Genomic DNA, 21,769 nt, shown 5'->3' on the forward strand with positions numbered 1-21,769 from the left:
ATTTTATGAAACTCTAAGGAGGCAGCCATCCAAATAAGCGTCCGGACAGATAGATAGGCGGTCATTGACCGTATTTAAAGAAGTAGAATTATTCTAAGTTGGATTAGCAGACGGTGCCGGCTAGGGCCAACCTAGATTATTCGTTTAACCGGCTGCGGGTTACCCTTTGGGTATCCGTCATTGCCGTTTGTTGGTATGCAGGCGGCCATTGGTCGAATGTATGTATCCTAACCAAGTTATGGATTAAATGCTAAGGTCTTGACCTTGCGTAATTCAAGTTTGTAACCGGTTGTAATGCTTTTGAGCAAAGACTGGCTACATTTGACCAAGATTTGAATTATCGTCTGTGTTGTTTTGAAGCAACAGCGGTTGTATCTTGGTTTCAATTGATCATTCAAACAACCATGCGTTATCTTTAACCTAGACAGTCGGTTAAAGCCGTTTGAGTTATTATTTATAGAACAATGTACCACCCAAATGGGAGATGCTCTCTTCGACGAATTCACCCAATTGGGCGTCGCCTGTTGCCTGCTCATGTTGGAGCAGGCGGTTTAAAATATATCCGGCAATTGGCCTTATGAATAGCTAAGTTTGATACTTAGCCTACGTCTACTCAGTTTAGAGCAGACGGTTGCCCGGTTTTGCATTGCACAGATGGGACTTTGTACAAAAGACAATGGAAATAAAGCATTTTTCATTAATTTACTCTATTTACAAAAATTTACAAGTCCTTAGAAGTAGTACTTTTTCAAGTTATCTACATTCCAGGTTCTAGCTAGCTGCCTGCCGTCTGCAGTTTCCAGGCGCGCCTCTAACTTTTCAAAAATCCGGTAGGGGCCCTCCCAATTAGGAGTCAGCTTTCCTTGCTCATTTTCCCTACCGGTCGCCTCCATTTTTCGTAACACAAAGTCCCCCACTTTTTGGGGCCGTTTGTGTACTCTTTTGTTGTAGGCTCTCGTCATTCTCAGACAATATATCTCATGATGCAAGGCGACATTGCCCCTGCGCTGTGGAAGTGAATCCAATGCTAGACGCATGGCCTCCCAATTTGCCCCTTCATCATAGAGCATGATTCGAAGTGTTGGCTCATAAAGTTCAATTGGAAGGACGACTTTAGTGCCGTATGTCATGAGAAACAGGATTTCACCGTTGCCCCTTTTTTAGTTGTTTTGATGGCCCATAGGACATGAGGCAACTCATCCACCCATAGATCGGCAACCCTTTAAATTTTCTTCTTAATGCCGTCTGAGATGAGCTTGTTGAAGGCTTCAACTTGGCCATTTGCTTGGGGACGACCGACTGATGCAAAACAATGTGAGATCCCTTAATCTCCCAACCAGCTATTGAGGGTAGGCGTTTCAAACTGAGGGCCATTGTCAAAGTCCATAGACATATGTACCCCAAACATCCTTTGTCCAGATGAAGGAGATGACATCCTTTGTCTTAATGCCCTTAATCTACAGCAACCAGCTATTGGTGATGATGTTTCTCTAGATGAGATCCCTTAATCTCCCAACCAGCTATTGGTGATGATGTTTCTCCAGATGAAGGAGATGACATCCTTTGTCTTAATGCCCTTGACCGCCTCTGCCTCAACCCATTTGGTGAAGTAATCTACAGCAACCAGGATGTACCTCCGTCCGCCTGTAGCAGGCGTATATGGGCCCTGGATGTCCATGCCCCATTTTGCAAATGGAACCGGGCTATAGATAGTCGTCAAATCAGTAGCCGGACGGTGTATGAGCCGGCCAAATTTTTGACACTTATCACACCTCTTCACCATTTCCATGGCGTCTACCTCAAGAGTGGGCCAAAAGTAGCCTTGGCGCATGGCCCTTTTTACTAGAGTTCTGCCGCCTATATGTGATACATAAAAGCTTAAGTGCAGATCCTCTAGAACTTCTTTCCGCCTTTCTGCTGTAACACATTTCAGCAGTGGCTGGAGGTAACCCTTCCTGAAGAGTTCTCCCTTGTAGATCTCAAAACATGAGGCTCGCTTTTTGAATGCAGCCGCTTTTGAAGGGGCGTCCGGCAAAGTGTCGTCTGCTAAATAAGCCCGGATGTCATCCATCCAGGTAGAGCTTCGGTCAAGAACTCCAATGGGATCATGTTCTATGTTTCTCTTTTCCATGACTTCCCAAAAGACTGACCTAGGCGCATCACAAGTGGCGAATGATGCCAACTTAGGCAGTGCATCAAAGCCTGATTATTTTTTGACCTAGGCACCCGACTTAGATGAAATTCGTTAAGTGTCCTGGCCTCATCTTTGACTGCCTGCAGATACTTGATCATAGCCGGATGGGTGGCCTCATAGTCACCATGGTATTGGCTAACGATCAACTGAAAATCTGAGTAGGCATCAACCTTTCTTGCCCCTGCCGCCTTACACATACAGATACCGGCTAGCAGGGCCTCATACTCCGCCTCATTATTCGAGGCTTGGAACTTGAACCGTAGTGCATATTCATATTGGTCCCCTTCCGAAGACTTGCAAATTACGCCTACACCACAACCATTAATAGTAGAGCCCCCGTCTACATAAACCTTCCAGACCTGATCAACATTTTCTGGCTAAGCCGGCCTTGTCATTTCCACAATGAAGTCGGCGAATGCCTGACCCTTCACTGCCTTTCTAGGTTCGAAGGTGATTTGCAGACTTTGCATTTCAATAGCCCACTTGAGCATTATTCCAGATGACTCCAAGGTTGTCATAGGCCGCTTGAGGGGTTGGTCTATGTAGACCACCACTGGATGCGCCAAGAAGTATGGTTTCAACTTCTTGACTGCCATGAATAGGGCGAGACCAAAATTTTCAACCAAGGGGTACCGCACCTCAACATTTCGAAGAACATGGCTAATGAAATAGACCGGGAGCTGTATGCCGTCTCTCTCAGCTAGGAGAACGACACTGAGGGCATGATCTGAGACGGCCAAATACATATAGAGAACCTCTCTAGCTAGAGGGCTGACTAGCTGTGGCAATGAGTGGAGATGTTCTTTCAATTTCTTAAATGCTGCCTCAGCATTTTCCCCCCATTCAAATCTAGTCTTCTTTTTGATTGCTTGGAAGAAGTAGAGGCACTTGTCGCCTGACCGGTTGAAGAATCTCCCCAATGCCGCCAGACAACTGATAAGTTTTTGGACTTCCTTGACAGTGCGGGGTGACTTCATGTCAATTACCGCCTGTACCTTTTCCAGGTTGGCCTCTATCCCCCTTTGATCTATTAAAAATCCGAGAAACTTCCTAGACTCAACACCAAAGACACACTTTTTGGGATTAAGCATGACTTTGTGCCGCCTGTGGGTGGTGAAGGTTTCTCGGAGGTCAGCAAGGTGATCCGCCTGGAGCTTAGATTTGACTATCATGTCATCAATGTATGCCTCTACATTCCTCCCAATTGGATTAATGAAGACCGTATTAATCATCCGTTGGAAGGTAGCAGGCGCATTTTTCAGCCCAAACGGCGTCACCGTATAGCAGAATAACCCTTGATCTTTGACGAATGTCGTCTTCTCTTGATCTTTTTTCCACAAGGGTATCTGATGGAAGCCTAAATAGGCGTCCATGAAGCTCATCAAGGCATGACCGGCTGTAGAGTCGACCAGACTGTCGATCTTTGGTAGTGGATAGCTATCCTTTGGAGATGCCTTGTTCAGATCTGTGTAATCAACACACATCCGCCAGGTGCCATTCCGCTTTTTTACGAGGACAACGTTTGCTACCCAATTCGGGTAGTAGCATTGCCGAATGAACCCAGCATCTAGCAGCTTCTTAACCTCGGCGGCTGCCGCATGAGATCTTTCCTCGCCGTGGTTCATTTTCTTTTGCCTAACCGACTTCTTTTTTGGATCCACGGCGAGTTTGTGGACAGCGAGATCCGGGCTGGTGCTTGGCATCTCTTCTACTTCAAAGGCAAAAATGTCTTTGAATTCCTTCAGTAGTTGGTGCAACTCTTCACCCAACTTGGCAAAAGCAACCGTCCCCACTTTAACGGTTCGTTCCGGACGGCTGTCATCTAGGACAATGTCAATATTTTCACCAGCCGGCTGGGGACGGAGATCATCTGACCATTCCCCGATTAGTGATTTCTATTGCTTCACTTTTTTTACGGCCACCAGGTGGTCTGCCTTTCTCTTTTTGCCGGCTGCTTTGGGAGCAGGTGCGGCTTCCTTGAAGTCATCAAGGTCGATGGGTTCCTCGCCTTGGCCGACTGCGGCTACAGTAGGCTTGACGTTTGTGAGATAACACTCCCTTACCGTCTTCTGATCCCCATTCAGGGAACCCACTAACCCATCATCCCTTTCAAATTTGATCAGCATGAGGGATGGGATGATGAATGCCTTGGACTCCTTGAGGGTTGGACGACCCAAAATCAGATTATAGGCGGTCAATTCCTCGACCACCAAGAACTTGACAACCATGTGCCGTCCCTCCCCCTTTTCTCCTAGCCAGATGGGTAGGTCAATCCTCCCTACCGGATGCACTACCCCTCCTCCAAAGCCAACTAAGGAGTGAGAAGCCTTGTGCATGCTGCTAGGCTAGTACTCGAGCTTCACCAAGCACTGATAACTTATAAATTCAGACGAGCTCCCGGTATCAATAAGGATCTGGTCCACTCGTTGGGTTGACAACCTTGCATTCAATGATAATAGGGTCATCATGAGGCCGCCTGACCTTGCCCCGATCCTTCTTAGAGATGAGGACCTCAAGGAAGGTGTCTTTCGACGCCTGGCCCTCATCAACTGAGTTGACCAACTTCTGATGCTGTCCTTGGTACCCCGAATTGTAGGATCCCCTCCCGCGAAGCCACCTGCTATGGTAAAGATTTGCTCTTCATCAGTGTCAAAGCTCATAGCCAGCTTTGTGGATGGTTGTCCATTGTTTTTTTGGGATTACCCTTAGACTTCAGCATATAGGACTTCAAAGCCCCCTCATCAGCTAGACGGTCCAGTAGCCGCCTGAGGCTATAGCAGCCATTGGTGTCATGGCCTATATCCTCATGGAAGTGACAGTACTTGCTCTTGTCCTGACTTCTGATGGGACTCTTCATTGCTGCCGGTTTTTCAATGGTCAACCGGTCTTTTATGTCCATGAGGATGGAGGAGCAGTCCTTGTTAAACTCGTACTTGGGGACATACGGCTTCAACTCTCTCTTTTTCTTCTGGGACGGCTGACCAGAATGGTCTGCCACCCGGACTTCTTTTCTTTTCTTGCTCTCTTCTTTTTTAGCCGGCTGAGCAGACTGTCTCTTTTTTTTCTGTCGGATTTTTTAGGGTTCGACGAGTGCTTGATGGCACAGAGCTCCGTCTCCTGTATGTAGGCTTCGGCTTCCATCAATGCCTCTTGGAGGGTAGCAACCCTCTTTCTGACTAGGTCGAACTTAAAGGTTGACCCGTCCTTCAGACCCTTGAAGAAGTCTGTATAGGCAACTTTGTCAGACAGTCCTTGGATTTGAATTCTCATGAGATTGAACCGCCTGACTTAGGACCTTAGTCCTTCCTTATCTCCATGTTGAATAGCCCCCAAGTAGAGACTTGTCTTTTTGGCAGGGATGTTTATGGAGAAGTTAGACGCGAACATGTATGATAGCGTCTTGAAGTTGTTGATGCATCCGGCTAGCAGATTGCTAAACCATCGTTGGGTTATGCCCTTCAATGTTGCCAGGAAGAATCGGCACCAGGCGGCATCATCCAACCCCTATAAGTGCATGAGGTTGGTGTAAGCCATTAGGTGGTCTTTCGGGTTGGTGGTACCATCATAAGTACCAACCAACACGTTCTTAACCTTGGCCGGCTGAGCCGCCTCGGTTATCTCCTGAGAGAACGCCGACGGCTGTTCCCCAAGGTTTAGCAGCTGGAGCTGCCAGTCCATGGGCTAGACCTGCTGTCCCGCTTGACCCCCAAAGAGGGCCGGCTGCATGTATGGCGATCCATACGACATGTATGGCTGTTGGGGCACATACGGAGCCGGCTGGATAATTTGAGGGCCAGTACGTGCGGACATGCCGCGTGACTGACTCTCTCGGTTTGTATCCAAATACTTCACTGAAGTGTTCCGAAAACTGTCTGGGTAAGTCGACGTTGAGGCCGACTCAAACAATTGTTGACTTCTCTTCTCCTGGATGAACATCCAGGCATCTGCGTAAGTCTTTTTTGACCCATCCGGCTGAACTTGCCGGATGGCCTTCCTTTGCCTTGATTCAGGGAAACGAAGTTTGGATGGGTCGATCAGGGGCCCGTCCACCCCCTTTGGTTTAGGGTGAGGAGTAGGCACACGATCTTTGACATGCTTCTTCCCGGAGGGAGAAGGCTTCTTGGCCGACTGATCCTTGTTGGTGCCAGTTGACTTTTTTATTATGTCCTTGATCTCCCCTTTGAAAATCGTCATGAATTTCATGAGCTCGTCTCTAGTTACGGGGGCAGCACCCTTAGCCGCCTAGGGTCGCCCAGCCGACTTGACGGTTGGGCTGCTAGGACCAGCTTTGTCTTCACCCCGTTCCCTTGTTTCCTTGGAACAGGTGCGTCTAGTTCTGAATGACCCGTCTTGGGCCACGTATGTGTCAACCTCGAAGTCGTCACCACTATCTTGGTCCGTGTTGACCTCAGTCTCAGCCATAGGTTGTTTGCCCTCAACAGGCGGTACAGATTCGGATGGCATCTCGGAAGTACTCTCCCCACAGACGGCGCGAAATGTTTCGGGGTTTTTGAAGTCCCTCGGGAGAGTTACAATTCCGAGAATGCGCGTTGACTGTTCGTACCTATAAAACAACGGAAACTCTGGTTGGGTGGAGTTCCGCCTCCGACGATCAAGGTAGAACGTTTCCGGATGTAATAAAGTGCGGAATGTAAAGGTTTTTCTCTCTGATTCACAGAGAATTCTGCAATTAATATTGCTCGGGTTTTGTGTGTATATTTATGAATGTATAATAAATGAGGATTTTCCTCTATTTATAGTGGAAGGGGATCAGTTCCCCTTTTAGGGTTAAGGTGCCACGTGTAAGTAGAGGATTGGATCCCCTTGGGTCTCTCTGAGGCTAACACGTGTCAGCATGCTATTAGACCACGTGGACAGGGTATTTTTACCCTAAACAAGGTCAACCCCTGGATACTGATTAAACATAACAACTTACACATCATATCGGCATATTTTATTCCTGCTCAATACTGACGTGGCTGGCAGCTATTAACACGTGGTAACTAACCAAATGCATGGCATGCAGCCACCTGGCAGGTAGTTTTCCTATAAATAGCCACCCATTTCTTCATTTGAAAGGTCACAAATAATTTCTCTCTCTCTTTTTCTTTCTTCTCTTCTTATCATTCTTCTATCTTCTTCTTCTTCTTGAGTCATCACTGACTTTACCATCCGAATGGTTATCTCTGGACTCACCCCGGGGGTTAGTTAATAACTTACATTGATTGTGTAGGTACTGGGCTAGATAATAGAGTCTTTGAGGAACCTGGATACGGGTTATCGGAATACATACATCTAGAACAATTGGAGCTAGAAGGAGGGGATAGTGATTAGTTCTGTCGCCTAAGAACCTAACACAATTGAATTATGGCCGAAAACAGTGATATAACGATAAACAATAATAAATCTTCAAAAGTTGGTAACTTGAATACGTGTACCGGTAATAACATTGGCATCCCAGATGTTATAATAAAGGATGAAACCCATACTATAACTGAAAATCAGTTTAACATGCCCTTAACCCCTAAGTGGGAAAACGCCGATATACCTGATCCCATGGCCGAATTTACCCCGGAGGAATTAGAGACAATGGCAAGGGTAATGAGAGCCATGAACAAGAAAAGTAAGGAAGCAGGAGGTATGACTACTGGGCAGACTAGAGCGAGGCAGGCACAGGAGGTGCCGATAGTCAATTTGGAGAGTCCATTTAATGATGCTGCAAACTCCCAAAGGTATCAAACCCGGGAACCGTCACAGGCAAGGTTGTATTCATCCGACAAGGGAACATAAGGGTAGTCTTCTAGTTATATTGATGAATCAAGGTCTCAAAGGCAAACAACCACTGTAAGCACAAGGCAACACCTAACACGAGCCGTTAAAATACCTAGGGCTTCACTGTTTACTCAGGAAATTCTTGATCAACTGATTGAAAAGGTTAAAATTCCGACATGCAAGTATGATAGGAAGGGTGATCCTAGAAGGTACATATCCTCTTATGAGGGACACATGATGTATACCAACTCTGATGTCGTCTGGTGTAAAGTCCTCCCAACAACCTTGATTGGGGCGGCATTAGATTGGTTCTCTAACCTTAACACGGATCGGTTGGAAGTTACGACAACTGACAAAAATGTTTCTCGGGCAGTATATAAACAACAGTGCATGCCAGAGGACTTCAAGAGTGTTAATGGCAGTGGTTCAGAGACCGGATGAGTCTTTAAGGGACTATATCAGACGGTTCAATAATAAGGCGAACACCATCCCATAATTATAGCAAGAGATAACAGTTATGGCATTGATGAATGGCTTAAACAATTATGAGTTTAAGCGTTACCTGAAAGGATTGGTGTCCTTCGAACAAGTGTATTATTCCGATAGTGGGTTCGGAATTAATTACGGAGTTAATTATTTAGTGAAGTCAAGTGATCGGAATGTCGGGCTAGAGGCCATCTCTGATCAGTGAGATTAATTATATTAATCCCACAACTTTCCTTTTACTGAACCCAACGGGTCACACCCAAGCGTGCTACCAAACTAAGGTGACGAATTAAGCCGAAGACATTAATACGTCAAACTAGAGGATACGTATTCCGACGTCGGATTCCGAGCTTGGAGCGTCGAACCCGAACGTCGAGTTAAATTCTAGGAATTAACGAGACGTACAAATAAGTAAAACAACGAATCATAAAGTCAAAGTGCATAACCTTAACCTCGTATCGGCCTAGCCGTACGAGGGCTAGGCTAGCTGCCACAAGCACCGACAGCCTGTAAGGGCGTGCGGGCTTGTAAGAGAAGTAGCAGCGTGGCGTGGCTAGGAAGCCCACATGCTGGCAGCTCGCAGTAGGCCTGCTAGTACGACACGCCAGCAAGCTCGCAGTGAGCTGTGGCTAGCGAGGCCTGCTAGCAAGCTAGGCATGGCAGCCGAGCAGCGCACAACAGCCTAGCAGCTCCCGTGGGCTTGCGGAGCGTGCTGGTAGGCCCATGCCGAGCAGCGCACAAGAGCAGCCCAGTCGAGTGGGCTTGCGATATGGCTAGCAAACCCATGCCAAGTCAAACGGCCTTGACCGGTCATACCTTGGTGCCCAAGGGTGTTGACCGGTCATGGGCTATTGTGATTGGTGAGTTTGGTGCCTCGGGGAACAAGGAGGCCATGCGACTCTCCTTGTGGTCCTCACCTAACCACTCCCATGTGATTACCACTTGTTGCTTGACTATTTGTTCTAACTATTTAATTTATTTTAGAATTAAATTAAATACTAGCTTTTCTCAACTTTGCAAAAGTCCCACATTGATTGGAAATCAAGGGGATGGATATGCTTCTCCTATAAATACCCAAGGCCTCCCTTGGGAATTCTTTGCAAGAGTTGAACTCTATAAAAGGCATCTCTATTAAGAAAAACCTTATAAAGAGACCCTCTTGTTTAGTAGTGTTAATATTGCTCTAGCCGGTAATATTAGCCAAGTTTAGGCGCGTGGGTGGACTACGTTGGAGGGGTCGCGTTTGAGGCCCTTTCTCCGTTCGTGAGTTCATGTTTGTGCTAAGTGGAAAACACGCATCAGAGGTATGATCATCTTTTCCTCTTTCTTTCTCTCTCTCTCCCTTGTGCAAAGTGAAAAATCAACTCCAAGATGATAACAGTGTGCCTAGGGGTGGTAGACCTAGCTAGACAGCAAGGCTCGATAAGAGGAGGCGAAAGTCGTCATGATTGTAGGGTCATGAAAGGACCTATGCGATTTAGTACTCACACCCCACTAAATGCGTTGCGGGCAACAATATAGCATATTAACAAACATAGAGAAGATTGGTTTAAGTCGACACCGATGAAGTCAAGAGGAAGGGATACGAAGAGATATTGCATGTTTCATCGGGATGTCGGTCATTACACCGAGGGTTGCATACAGTTAAAAGAAAACATAAAAGATCTAATCAGAAGGGGACACCTCACTCAATATCAATCACATCTCGAGGCAAGCCGGCAACAAATGTAAGCTCTCCGACAGTTAGAATACCGACAGCAAGATCAAAGGAACGACAAGCACCCAGCCGAGGTTAATCGACAGGGTGATGGAAGACAGACTCCGTCATCCTCAGCGAGGAATATAGTTGTGGATGTTATTACTGGAGGGCTAGTGCATGGAGGATCAATTAGTGGTGCAAGGAAGAGCCTATCAGAGCATCGACACGTAGTTAATGCCCTGGATGCAAATGAGCGCCCCCGGCCGTCAAAGATTCCCCGCATAACCTTTACGGAGGAGGATGCTAAGGGAGTTGGTTTTCCATGATGACCCGTTGGTGTTGATACTACTGATTAACGGGGCAAAGATAAATAGAATTCTGGTTGATGGAGGGAGTTCTGCTAATATATTGATTATGAAAGCATTTGATGCCATGTTTACAGGCAGACAGTACTTAAAGAGGGTTTCATACCTTGTCATTGGGTTTAACGGCTCAACTGTTAGGCCAGAAGGTAGTATTGTTCTACCTATTCGAGTTGGAGAAGGTCTGACAGCAAGGGACGTTATGGATGAGTTCATAGTAGTTGCTGTTCCATAGGCATATAATGCAGTTATTAGTAGGCCCCTGGTTCATGATATACAAGCTGTAGTGTCAACATACCACCTTACTATGGCCTACGTCTCAAATGACGCATGTGTGGAACAAGTGCATGGTAGTCAGGAAATGGCAAAGTAATGTCACATAACGGCGCTAAAACAACCGACAAGAGAGGTGCCTACCCAGGATAATCAGAAAAGGGACTGGGAGCCGTCAGTTCATGACTTGTCAATGGAAAACTTTGATACTAGGCCAGTATCCGTGCCTCACCCGTCCCTAGAAGGAGAAATAGTAGAAGTTGAGCTGCAATAGAATGTCCCAGGAAGAACTGTGAGAGTGGGGTCTGATATGAATGTAGACATGAGATGTAACTTGATTAATTTGCTACGAGAAAATTCATATGTATTCGCCTTTTCGGCCGATGAGATGTCGGGAATTCATCCAGATGTCATGGTGCATAGGCTCAATATCGATAGGAAGTTCAGGCCTGTAAGACAAAAGAAAAGAAACTTCTTAACGAAAAAGATCGAAGCACTACAAGTAGAAGTTAACAAGCTTCTAGAAATAGGGTTTATTGAACCTTGTACATATCCAGAGTGGTTAGCGAATGTCGTCATGGTAAAAAAGTCGACAGAATAGTGGCAGATGTGTGTGGACTTCACAGATCTGAATAGGGCCTGTCCTAAAGACTGCTACCCGTTACCATGGATAAACAGATTGGTGGATTTAACATTGGGACATGTTATGCTCAGTTTCTTAGATGCATTCTTCGAGTATCATCAGGTTAGCCTACATGAGTCCGATATAGCTAAGGCTGCTTTCATAATGGACGCTAGAATGTACTGTTATAAGGCGATGCCATTTGGATTGAAAAATGTAGGTGCAACCTACCAGAAGCTGGTTGATAAGATTTTTGAGCACCAAAAGGGACGAAATAATGAAGTGTATGTGGATTATACGATAGTCAAAAGTAAGCTGGCAATTGATCATATAGGGAATATCAAGGGTACTCTTTGGCAATATCAAGGGTCCGATCTGGGAAGTTTTTGGGATTCAAGGTTAGTGAAAAGGGAATGATGAAACAATCGAAAACCATACTTGATATTCAAAGGCTCACAGGCCGAATTACACGCTTCATCAATAAGTCAGCCGACAAGGCGCTCCCGTTTTTCATAGTCTTACGGCAAAACAAAAATTTTGAGTGGGGAAAAGAACAGATGGAGGCCTTAAAGGTAGTGAAGAATCACTTAAGGTCGTTGCCAACTGTGGAAAGACCACAAAAGGGGGAATGGTTACAGTTATACATATCGGCTTCTCCAAAAAACAGTTGCGGCGGTACTCTTAGTTGAAAGAAAGAAACAACAACAGCCAATTTACTTTGTCAGCCATGTGCTGAATGCGGTAAAATGGCGATATCCGTTAGTCAAGAAGATGGCATATGCTGTTGTAGTAGCAGTAAGAAAACTCAGGCCATACTTTGATGCGCACGTAATAGAAATTTTAACCAATCAGCTGCTAGAAAAGTCTTTGCAGAAAATGGATACCTCAAGTCGATTGTTGAAGTGGGCAATTGAATTATCAGAATACGAATTGATTTATAGGCCAAGGGTATCCATCAAAGCTCAAGCTCTATTAGATTTTAGAGTAGAAGCCTCTTACAACGATGAGGAAGGGCAGGTGGGTATATGGCAAGTATCGGTGGATGGATCAGCTACAATTGGTGGCTCAGGAGCCGGTATTATTATAGCCTCAACGAAAGGAGATGTCTTTGAATATGCTCTCAAGTTCAAATTCAAAGCATCCAATATATAACCAGAGTATAAGGCGGCGATAGCTGGTATTCAACTATGCTTAGCGGCAGAGGCCAAACGGATAGTGTTGGCAACAGATTCTCAATTAGTTGCTAGTTAATTTACCAGTGAATATGAGGCATGAGAGGCCACAATGCAATACCTAGAAAAGATGAAAGAATTGTTAGAAAAGTTGGAACATTTCGAAGTTAATCTAGTATCGAGAGCACAAAACTCACCAGCGGATGCCCTTGCAAAACTGGCAAGCTCAAGTTTCAATGATTTAGAGCGCACAGTTATGGTGGAGATTTTGAAGCAAAAGAGTATAGATGAAGCTCTGGTAGAAGTGAATTGTATTGATAATGACAGGCAATGGTATGATGATCTTTTGGCTTATAAGCTCTATGTGCTTCCTATCGATAAGATAGAAGCACGAAGATTTAGGCGAGATAGCATATGGTTCCTTATGTACCAAGGTGCTATGTATAAAAGGGGTTTCTCCCTCTCCCTGCAAAGGTGTATAAAAACCTTTGAGTTTGCAAAATTGATTGAAGAAATACATGAAGGCAGTTATGGCAACCATATCGGTGAAAGAGCTTTGTCTTTAGAGGCAATGAAACGGGAATAGTATTGGCCGACAATGAACGAGGATGCGCTGGAATATGTGAAAATATGTGAGAAGTGCTAGAAATTTGCACCTGTAACCAATCTTCCCCTAAATGATTTAACCCCTATCCTAAACCCAATCTCATTTGCACAATGGGGAATAGACATCATAGGTCTGTTTGCATCGGCGACAGGAGGTAGAAATTTTTTGATAATGGGGGTGGATTACTTCTCAAAATGGATAAAGGCTGAGCTGGTAGCAAGAGGTGAAAAAGCTCATATGGAAGAGTATCTTCACCAGGTTCGGCCTTCTAATGGCGATGGTCTTTGACCATGGGTCCCAAATTGATTGCAAGCCATTAAAGGAACTCTTAGCTATGTACAAAGTAAAGTTTGCATACGCTGTCGTCTGCCACCCGCAGTCAAACGGCGAAGCGGAGGCAGCTAACAAACATATCTTAAACTCCTTGAAAAAGAAAGTTGAAGATGCGAAAGGGTTGTGGGCCGATCTAATTCCTAAAAATTTTATGGGAAAATAGAACCACTACAAGATAGGCCACTGGGGAGTCACCTATCAATTTGGTTTTTGGGACTGAAGCAGTTATACCGTCAGACGTAGGATTGTTGACATTAAGAATTCAACACTACTGCTAAGAGCAAACTGATCTCCTCTTACAGCAGCAATTATATTTCTTGCCAGAGATAAGATTGAAGGCTGCAATTAAGTCTGCAACATATAAAGAAAGGATGACAAGGGCCTATAATAAAAGAGTGAATTATCGTCCGATGACATATGGAGACTTGGTTTTGCGTAGAACTGCTGCCACTGGAAAAGGTAATACAGATGGAAAGTTATCAGCAAATTGGGAAAGACCGTATAAGATGTACGAGACAATTAGGCCAGCGTCCTATCGGCTTCAGAAAATGCAAGGGAAACCTATGAAAAATGTATGGAATGCAACTGCACGTAAGAAGTTTTATGTTTAAATTCTCAATGTAAACTACTGAACTATCGGCAATGTCGTAATTGTACAATGTGTACACTTTTGAACTATCATTTTCGATAAATACCGATAATAAAATAAGGAAACTGGTCTGATAGCAACAATTTCTAAAGCATCCTCCGTTTGAATATTCCATCATCAAACGGGAGGGAGAGCTCAAAACCACAATCATTGAATTAGGTGATTGTAGTCTAATCAACTACCAATCTCAGTTCAAGTGAGATTATAGGTTCAAAGTATGTTTGTGGTGAAATTTCACCATGCTCTGAGCTAATAACACAGACAGAACAGTGGTGGCCGAAAGCCAAAAAAATAGGTTTATGAGTGAATTTGTACAACACAAAAAATCATTGGGAAGCCGGGAGGACAATTTGAAGGTACAGTTGGCAGAACATAATATGGTAGCATAACATGGTTCTAATTACATATCTTGCATAACATGGTGATAAGTACATATCTTGTGTCCGATAAAAATGAAAATATGAAAATGGAAATGGAAAATAACAATAAGGGCATAAGTTATAAAGATTCACATCCTTTGTGGGGAGAAGGTTACAGAGGATACAAGTTGTGTACAAATTAATGTTATTAAACAAAATAATATATGAGACAAAGCCAAAGGAACATTAAATGAATGCACAAGCTATGTAGGCACATACACTAAGGGAGGCAGATAGTATAGATATAAATACTAATACTAATTTTTAAACAAAGCAAAAAGTATATACTTAAAAGTCAAATACCTGATATGAAACTAGAATAAGCAAATGCAAAGTAGCCATTAGATAAAAACGACAGGCATCACCTCAAAAAAGGATCATGCCGAAGTGCAGCATATACAAAAACAAAAACATTGTTTATACAAACATAAACCAAATTAATATTCATAAAAAATTGAAAACGACCTTAACACAAAGGAGCCACAAGAGGACACTGGTGATGACTGCTCGCCCCATTAAGCCTGCTGATTGGTTGTTGTGTCCGGAGTAGGAGAACCCAAAATAGTAGCATCAGCAATTTCATCATCGTCCTTGCGTGGGTCGGCATTAAGTAAGTCCTCATCAGTGAAGCTTTCCTCCTCGAACTCGGTAGCCTTATGATGAGAATTTTTGTTAAAGGTAGTCTCGACAGCAGTCCACTGATCCTTCTTCCAGTTTGCGGCGTAAACCACACATCGATGAGCTGCTATCCATACACCGTTATAATGGTTCTGAAGCTTATTAACAAATGCTTGAGACTTTAGATACCTGATAATGACTCTTTGACGAATACTGGGCTTGTCGGCTTTAGCTTTATGAAGCTCCCCTTCAAGACCAACAACTAAACTCTTGGTGTCCTTTAACTCTTTTTGCAACTCATTCATCATTGAAACTGCCTTCTTCTGAGAGTCAAGCTCTTTTTTGACCTCCTCTTGAGCCCCTTTATTCTCCTTCAACTGTTTGAAAGGAATGGTGTCCTTCCAACAAGTGTATTATTTTGATAGAGGGTTCGGAATTATTAGAAAGCTAATTCTTCAGTGAGGTCAAGTGATCGGAATGCTTAGGTGGAGGCCGCTTCTGATCAGTAATATTACGGCTTAATCTTGACTGAACCCTTCGGGTCGCACCCATATCGAATAACCGATATGAGATGACAAACCAATCTGAAGGATTAGATAAGTCATTAGAGTATTACGAACAAAGACGTCAGATAACGAGCTTAGAGCGTTGAGACCGAGCGTCGCAAGTCGAGTCAAATCTAGAATTCGATGAGACGTAGATTCAACAAGCAACAAGTTTGAGCCAAGCCGTAGCCTCGCACTAGCCTAGTCATGCAAGTGCTAGGCTAGGCGAGTTCACCAACCCATGCGTGTCATGCGTGCCTAGCATCGGCTAGCACACGCACATCGCATGGCACAAGCATCGCAAGATGCGTGCCATACGTGTGTGTGTTGTGGTTGTGCAGGCATGGATGGGGGTGCTTACTAGCATAGCAGCACCAGCCATCGCAACATGCTGGGCATGGCTCAGCACAGCCCGCAATCATCACAAGGCCAGCAGCATGCAAGTGCTTGCTGGGCCTCGCTATCGCAAGCAGGCAGCGCATAACACTCGCACAACAGCACGCTATGCGTCCTTGTGCTATGGGCTATGCGTGCTAGGCATCGCATAGCAGCAGCACCAGCACACGCACATAGAAGCGCCAAAAGGCATCAGCCTACATGCGTGGCTTGCTAGCTTCACGCATGCGTGGGAGTGCTGGCTGGGTAGCCCAACCTTGGTGCTAGGTGCCACCTGGCAGCCTTGGCAGCCAAGGCAGGCTGCCAGCCAACTATGTGGCATGGTCAGCCGGTCAAGAGGAGGGGACCAAGGGGTTGGTGTATGGCTTGGGGAGCAAGGTGATTTGGTCCCCCCCCCCTTTGGTGGTCCTCACCTACTCTCTCCCTTCATGTGACACTTGGAGCTTGTTGATTGCCTTGCATTTTTATTTTGTTTTTGATTAAAATAAAATAGAGGAAAATGTAAATCTCCCACAATGATGGGAGAAGGGATATCAAGGCTCCCTTCCCTATAAATACCCAAGTTTTCGGTTTGGGAAAATCACTTGAGTGGAACTCAATAAGGCATCTCATTATTAGTGAGAAAACCTTTAAGTTCGTAATACTCTAGTTTTATTTGGTCAAGTCTCGACTAACCTTTGGGATTAAGACCGTTTGGGTCGGGTCGAGGGTGCGAGCCGTAGGAGGCCGTTTCACTTGCGTGGCTCGAGCTTTGAAGTAAGAGCTCGTGAATCGAGCGAAGTACGCGTCAAGGGTAATAATGTCTTTTCTCTTTCTCTCTCTTATGTTGTTAATTATGTGATTGCATGTTTAGTTGCTTTAATTAGTGAATCGAACTTTTGATCTATGGTGTTGGACACCGGGTTACTTTGATCACAAGACTTAAACAATGGTTGTTTTTGAAATGTATTGCTTATATGTTCTATAAAATTGCATGTTTTACATATGATTAGACAAATTGATGATACCGCCAAAAGAGCTAAGACCATTGAGTCGAATCAAACCTACTTGTGGCATTGTCGTCTTGGCCATATTAACATCAAACGCATCAAGAAACTTCTTCATGAAGGTATCCTTGACTCAATCGACTAAGAGTCGTTTGAAAATTGCGAAGGATGTCTATTAGGCAAGATGATAAAGCAGCCATTCTCCAAGTTGGGAGAAAGGGCTAGTGACTTATTAGGTCTAATACATACGGATGTATGAGGACCAATGAGTTCACCTGCAAGGAATGGTTGTCGATATTTCATTACCTTCACGGAAAACTATAGTAGATATGGCTATGTCTACCTTATGTCAAACAAATCTGAATCTTTTGAGAAATTCAAAGAGTTTCAGAGTGAAGTTAAAAATCACCTTGGCAAGAAAATCAAAGCACTTCGATCAATACGACGATCACTTGAAACATAATGGTATTCTTTCAGAGTTGACGCCTCCCAGAACTCTACAATGGAATGAAGTGTCCAAACGGAGGAATTGAACCTTGTTAGACATAGTTTGATCAATGATGGGTCTTAGTGAACTTCCTATCTCTTTCTGGGAACACGCACTTCTAACTGCGGCACTAACACAGAATCGTGCTCCGTCAAAAGCTGTGGAAAAGACTCCATATGAATTATGGACAAAGAAACTTCCATGGTTGTCTTTTCTTAAGATTTGGGATTGCGAAGCATATGTCAAAACATTAATTTCTAACAAACTTCACCCAAAATCTGACAAGTGTTTCTTTGTAGGCTTCCCAAAAGAAACCAAGGGGTATTACTTCTACAACAAATCCAAGAACAAAGTGTTTGTTGCTCGTGATGGTGTCTTTTTGGAGAAAGAACACCTTTCCAAAATGACAAGTTGGAGGAAAATCGAACTCGATGAAGTTCGAGAGGACGAGCAATAAAGTCAACCTGAAAAAACTGATAATCAAAGTGCTTTAGAAGCAGCTAATGACATTGGTCAGAGTCAAACCGACAATGCAAATGCTCAACCTATTATCCTGCGTAGGTCGCAACGATCAAGATCTCAACCAGACAGATACCTTGGTATTGTCTTAACCGAAGATCAAGACACCCTAGTTATGGATAGAGATGAGCCAGCGACACACAAACAAGCTATGACGAGCCCGACTCTGTAAAATGGCAAGAGGCCATGAAAACCGAGATGGAATCCATGTTTGAAAATCAAGTCTGGGACTTGGTTGATTTGCCCGAAGGTTACAAACCTATTGGTAGCAAATGGATTTTCAAGTTGTAAACGGACAAAGATGGAAATGTATCTATATACAAAGCTAGACAGGTGGCAAAAGGTTACAGGAAAATTCACGGCGTTGATTATGATGAAACCTTTTCACTAGTCGCAATGCTTACGTCTGTCCGGATTATCTTAGCGATTGCTTCATATTACGACTATGAAATATGGAAAATGGATGTCAAAACCACCTTCCTTAATGGGATTCTGGAAGAAACTGTTTATATGACACAGCCGGAAGGTTTTGTTGATCCAAGCAATGCTGGGAAAGTATGGAAGCTTAAGAAGTCCATTTATGGACTAAAGCAGGCAAGCAAAAGTTGGAAACTGCGATTCGATGAAGCCATTAGTAAGTTTTGTTTTATCAAGAATCCAGATGAGACTTGTGTTTATAAGAAATTCAGTGGGAGTGACATCACATTCCTAGTCTTATATGTCGATGACATATTACTCATTGGAAAGAACACTAAACTGTTAGAGTTCGTAAAGGGCTCGCTTGGTAAGTGCTTTTCAATGAAGGACTTAGGAGAGGCACATTACATATTGGGCATCAAGATCTATAGGGATAGATCTAAAAGGATGAATGGATTGAGCCAAAGTACTTATATTGATAAGGTACTGGCACGATTCAACGTGGAAGGGGCCAAGAGAGGGGACCTACCCATGTCACATGGCATAACTCTCAGCAAGAAGCCATGTCCATAGACACCTGATGAGCGAGAGAGGATGAGTCAGATTCCATATGCTTCGCTTATTAGATCGATCATGTATGCCATGATATGTAATAGGCCAGATGTCTTGTATGCCTTGAGTGCTACAAGCCGATACTAATCAGACCTAGGAGAGGCGCATTGGACTGCGGCTAAGAATATCCTAAAGTACCTGAAAAGGAACAAGGATAAGTTTTTGGTCTATGGTGGCTGTAATGATTTGGTTGTTGAAGGTTATACTGACGCAAGCTTCCAGACTGATAGAGACGACTCCATATCGCAATCAGGGTACATATTCTGCCTGAATGGAGGAGCATTTAGTTGGAAGAGTGGTAAGCAAAGAACTACTGCAGATTCTATAACTGAAGCCGAATACTTGACAGCTTCGGAAGTAACTAAGGAGGCAGTTTGGATTCGTAAGTTCATTAGTGAACTTGGTGTTGTACCCTCTATCAAGGGTCCGATAGACCTTTATTATGATAACAATGGAGCTATTGCTCGGCCAGGGAGCCAAGGGAACACCAGAAGGTCAAACATGTCAAGCAGCGATTTCACATGATAAGGGAATGAAAGTCCGAGGGTTAAATCAGAATTTGTAAGATTAGAACGGACGATAATGTAGCAGATCCATAGACTAAACCTTTGCCTCAAGTGAAGCACAACAAGGATGTTGAGGGAATGGGAATCAAGCATGTTGAAGATTGGCTTTGATTTTCCTGTATATGTGTTTTAATTAAACTTGATGTCTTAATGTAAAAACTATGTTGAACCATTCGGTTTTGGAGCAGTTAAATTTTCCACAAATTTATTATTACTCCATTTCTATTTAATTGTGGATTAGAATTATATAATGAGTATTGTAAGTTCTCTTGTTTGAGTACTAGTCGTTTTGATGTTAACGTCTTAATGTAAAAACGTCTTAATGGGGATTTTAACGGCAACACTCGAACGACTAGGTCCTCTTAGTAAGGGAAGCTAACAATACAAGACTGGGAATGTCCCCCTATTAATAGTAGGGAATATGTCTTTATTGTTTACAAGGCCTCTTGAAGAGCGAGACTGTGAAAATGCATGACTGTGCTCAGAAGGATTTTAGAAATCATCTGCTTATCGACAGTCAAACTCGGAAATCAAGAAACAGTTCTCGACGTAATAAGGATGACGAAGAATCTTACCTTATAGTTCATGAAGAGACATTGAGCGACATAAGAAAAGGGCTATACACTAACTACACACTTGTCCGAAAGGACAAGTGGGAGATTGAAAGGAATGGTGTCCTTCCAACAAGTGTATTATTCCGATAGAGGGTTCAGAATTATTAGAAAGCTAATTCTTCAGTGAGGTCAAGTGATCGGAATGCCTAGGTGGAGGCCGCTTCCGAACAGTAATATTAATGCATAATTAATATTATGGCTTAATCTTGACTGAACCCTTCGGGTTGCACCCCTATCGAATAACCGATCAGAGACGACGAATCAATCCGAAGGATTAAATGAGTCATTAGAGTATTACAAACACAGACGTCGGATATCAAGCTTAGAGCGTCGAGACCGAGCGTCGCTAGTCGAGTCAAATTTAGAATTCGACGAGACGTAGATTCAACAAGCGACAAGTTCGTGCCAAACCGTAGCCTCGCATTGGCCTAGCCATGCGAGTGCTAGGCTAGGCAAGGTCACCAACCCATGCGTGTCATGCGTGCCTAGCATCGCCTAGAACACGCACATCGCATGGCACAAGCATCGCAAGATGTGTCCCATGCGTGTGTGTGTTGTGGCTGTGCATGCGTGGCTAGGCGTGCTTTCTAGCATAGCAGCACCAGCCATCGCAACATGCTGGGCATTGCTCAGCACAGCCCGCAAGCATCGCAAGGCCCGCAGCACGCAAGTGCTTGCTGGGCCTCGCTATCGCAAGCAGGCAGTGCATAACACTCGCACAGCAGCACGCTATGCGTGCTTGTGCTATGGGCTATGCGTGCTAGGCATCGCATAGCAGCAGCACCAGCACATGCACATAGAAGTGCCTAAAGGCATCAGCCCGCATGCGTGGCTTGCTAGCTGCACGCATGCATGGGAGTGCTAGCTGGGCAGTCTTGGCAGCCAAGGTAGGCTGCCAGCCAACCATGTGGCATGGTCAGCCAGTCAAGAGGAGGGGACCAAGGTGTTGGTGTGTGGCTTGGGGAACAAGGTGATTTGGTCCCCTCCTTTGGTGGTCCTCATCTACTCTCTCCCTCCATGTGACACTTGGAGCTTGTTGATTGCCTTGCATTTTTATTTTGTTTTTGATTAAAATAAAATAGAGGAAAATGCAAATCTCCTACATTGATGGGAGAAGGGAGATCAAGGCCCTCTTCCCTATAAATACCCAAGTTTTGGGTTTGGGAAAATCACTTGAGTGGAACTCAATAAGGCATCTCATTATTAGTGAGAAAACCTTTAAGTTCGTAATACTATAGTTTTATTTGGTCAAGTCCCGACTAACCTTCGGGATTAAGACCCTTCGGGTTGGGTCGAGGGTGCGAGCCGTAGGAGGCCGTTGTACTTTCGTGGCTTGAGGTTTGAAGTAAGAGCTCGTGAATCGAGCGAAGCACGCGTAAAGGGTCAGAATGTCTTTTCTCTTTCTCTCTCTTATGTTGTTA

At 44.3% G+C, this 21,769-nt stretch overlaps 1 protein-coding gene across 1 annotated transcript; it reads left to right on the forward strand.

The window, feature by feature from the left end:
* The first annotated feature begins 12,692 nt into the window (after nucleotides 1–12,692).
* LOC110685793 lies at nucleotides 12,693–13,166 on the forward strand. The gene has a single exon (XM_021862320.1). It carries the CDS (start codon nucleotides 12,693–12,695, stop codon nucleotides 13,164–13,166), a length of 474 nt encoding a protein of 157 aa, XP_021718012.1.
* Nucleotides 13,167–21,769: the final 8,603 nt, after the last annotated feature.

This window comes from Chenopodium quinoa, unplaced genomic scaffold (assembly GCF_001683475.1).
Source record: "Chenopodium quinoa cultivar QQ74 unplaced genomic scaffold, ASM168347v1, whole genome shotgun sequence".
In the NCBI taxonomy this organism is placed as follows: Eukaryota; Viridiplantae; Streptophyta; class Magnoliopsida; order Caryophyllales; family Amaranthaceae; genus Chenopodium; species Chenopodium quinoa.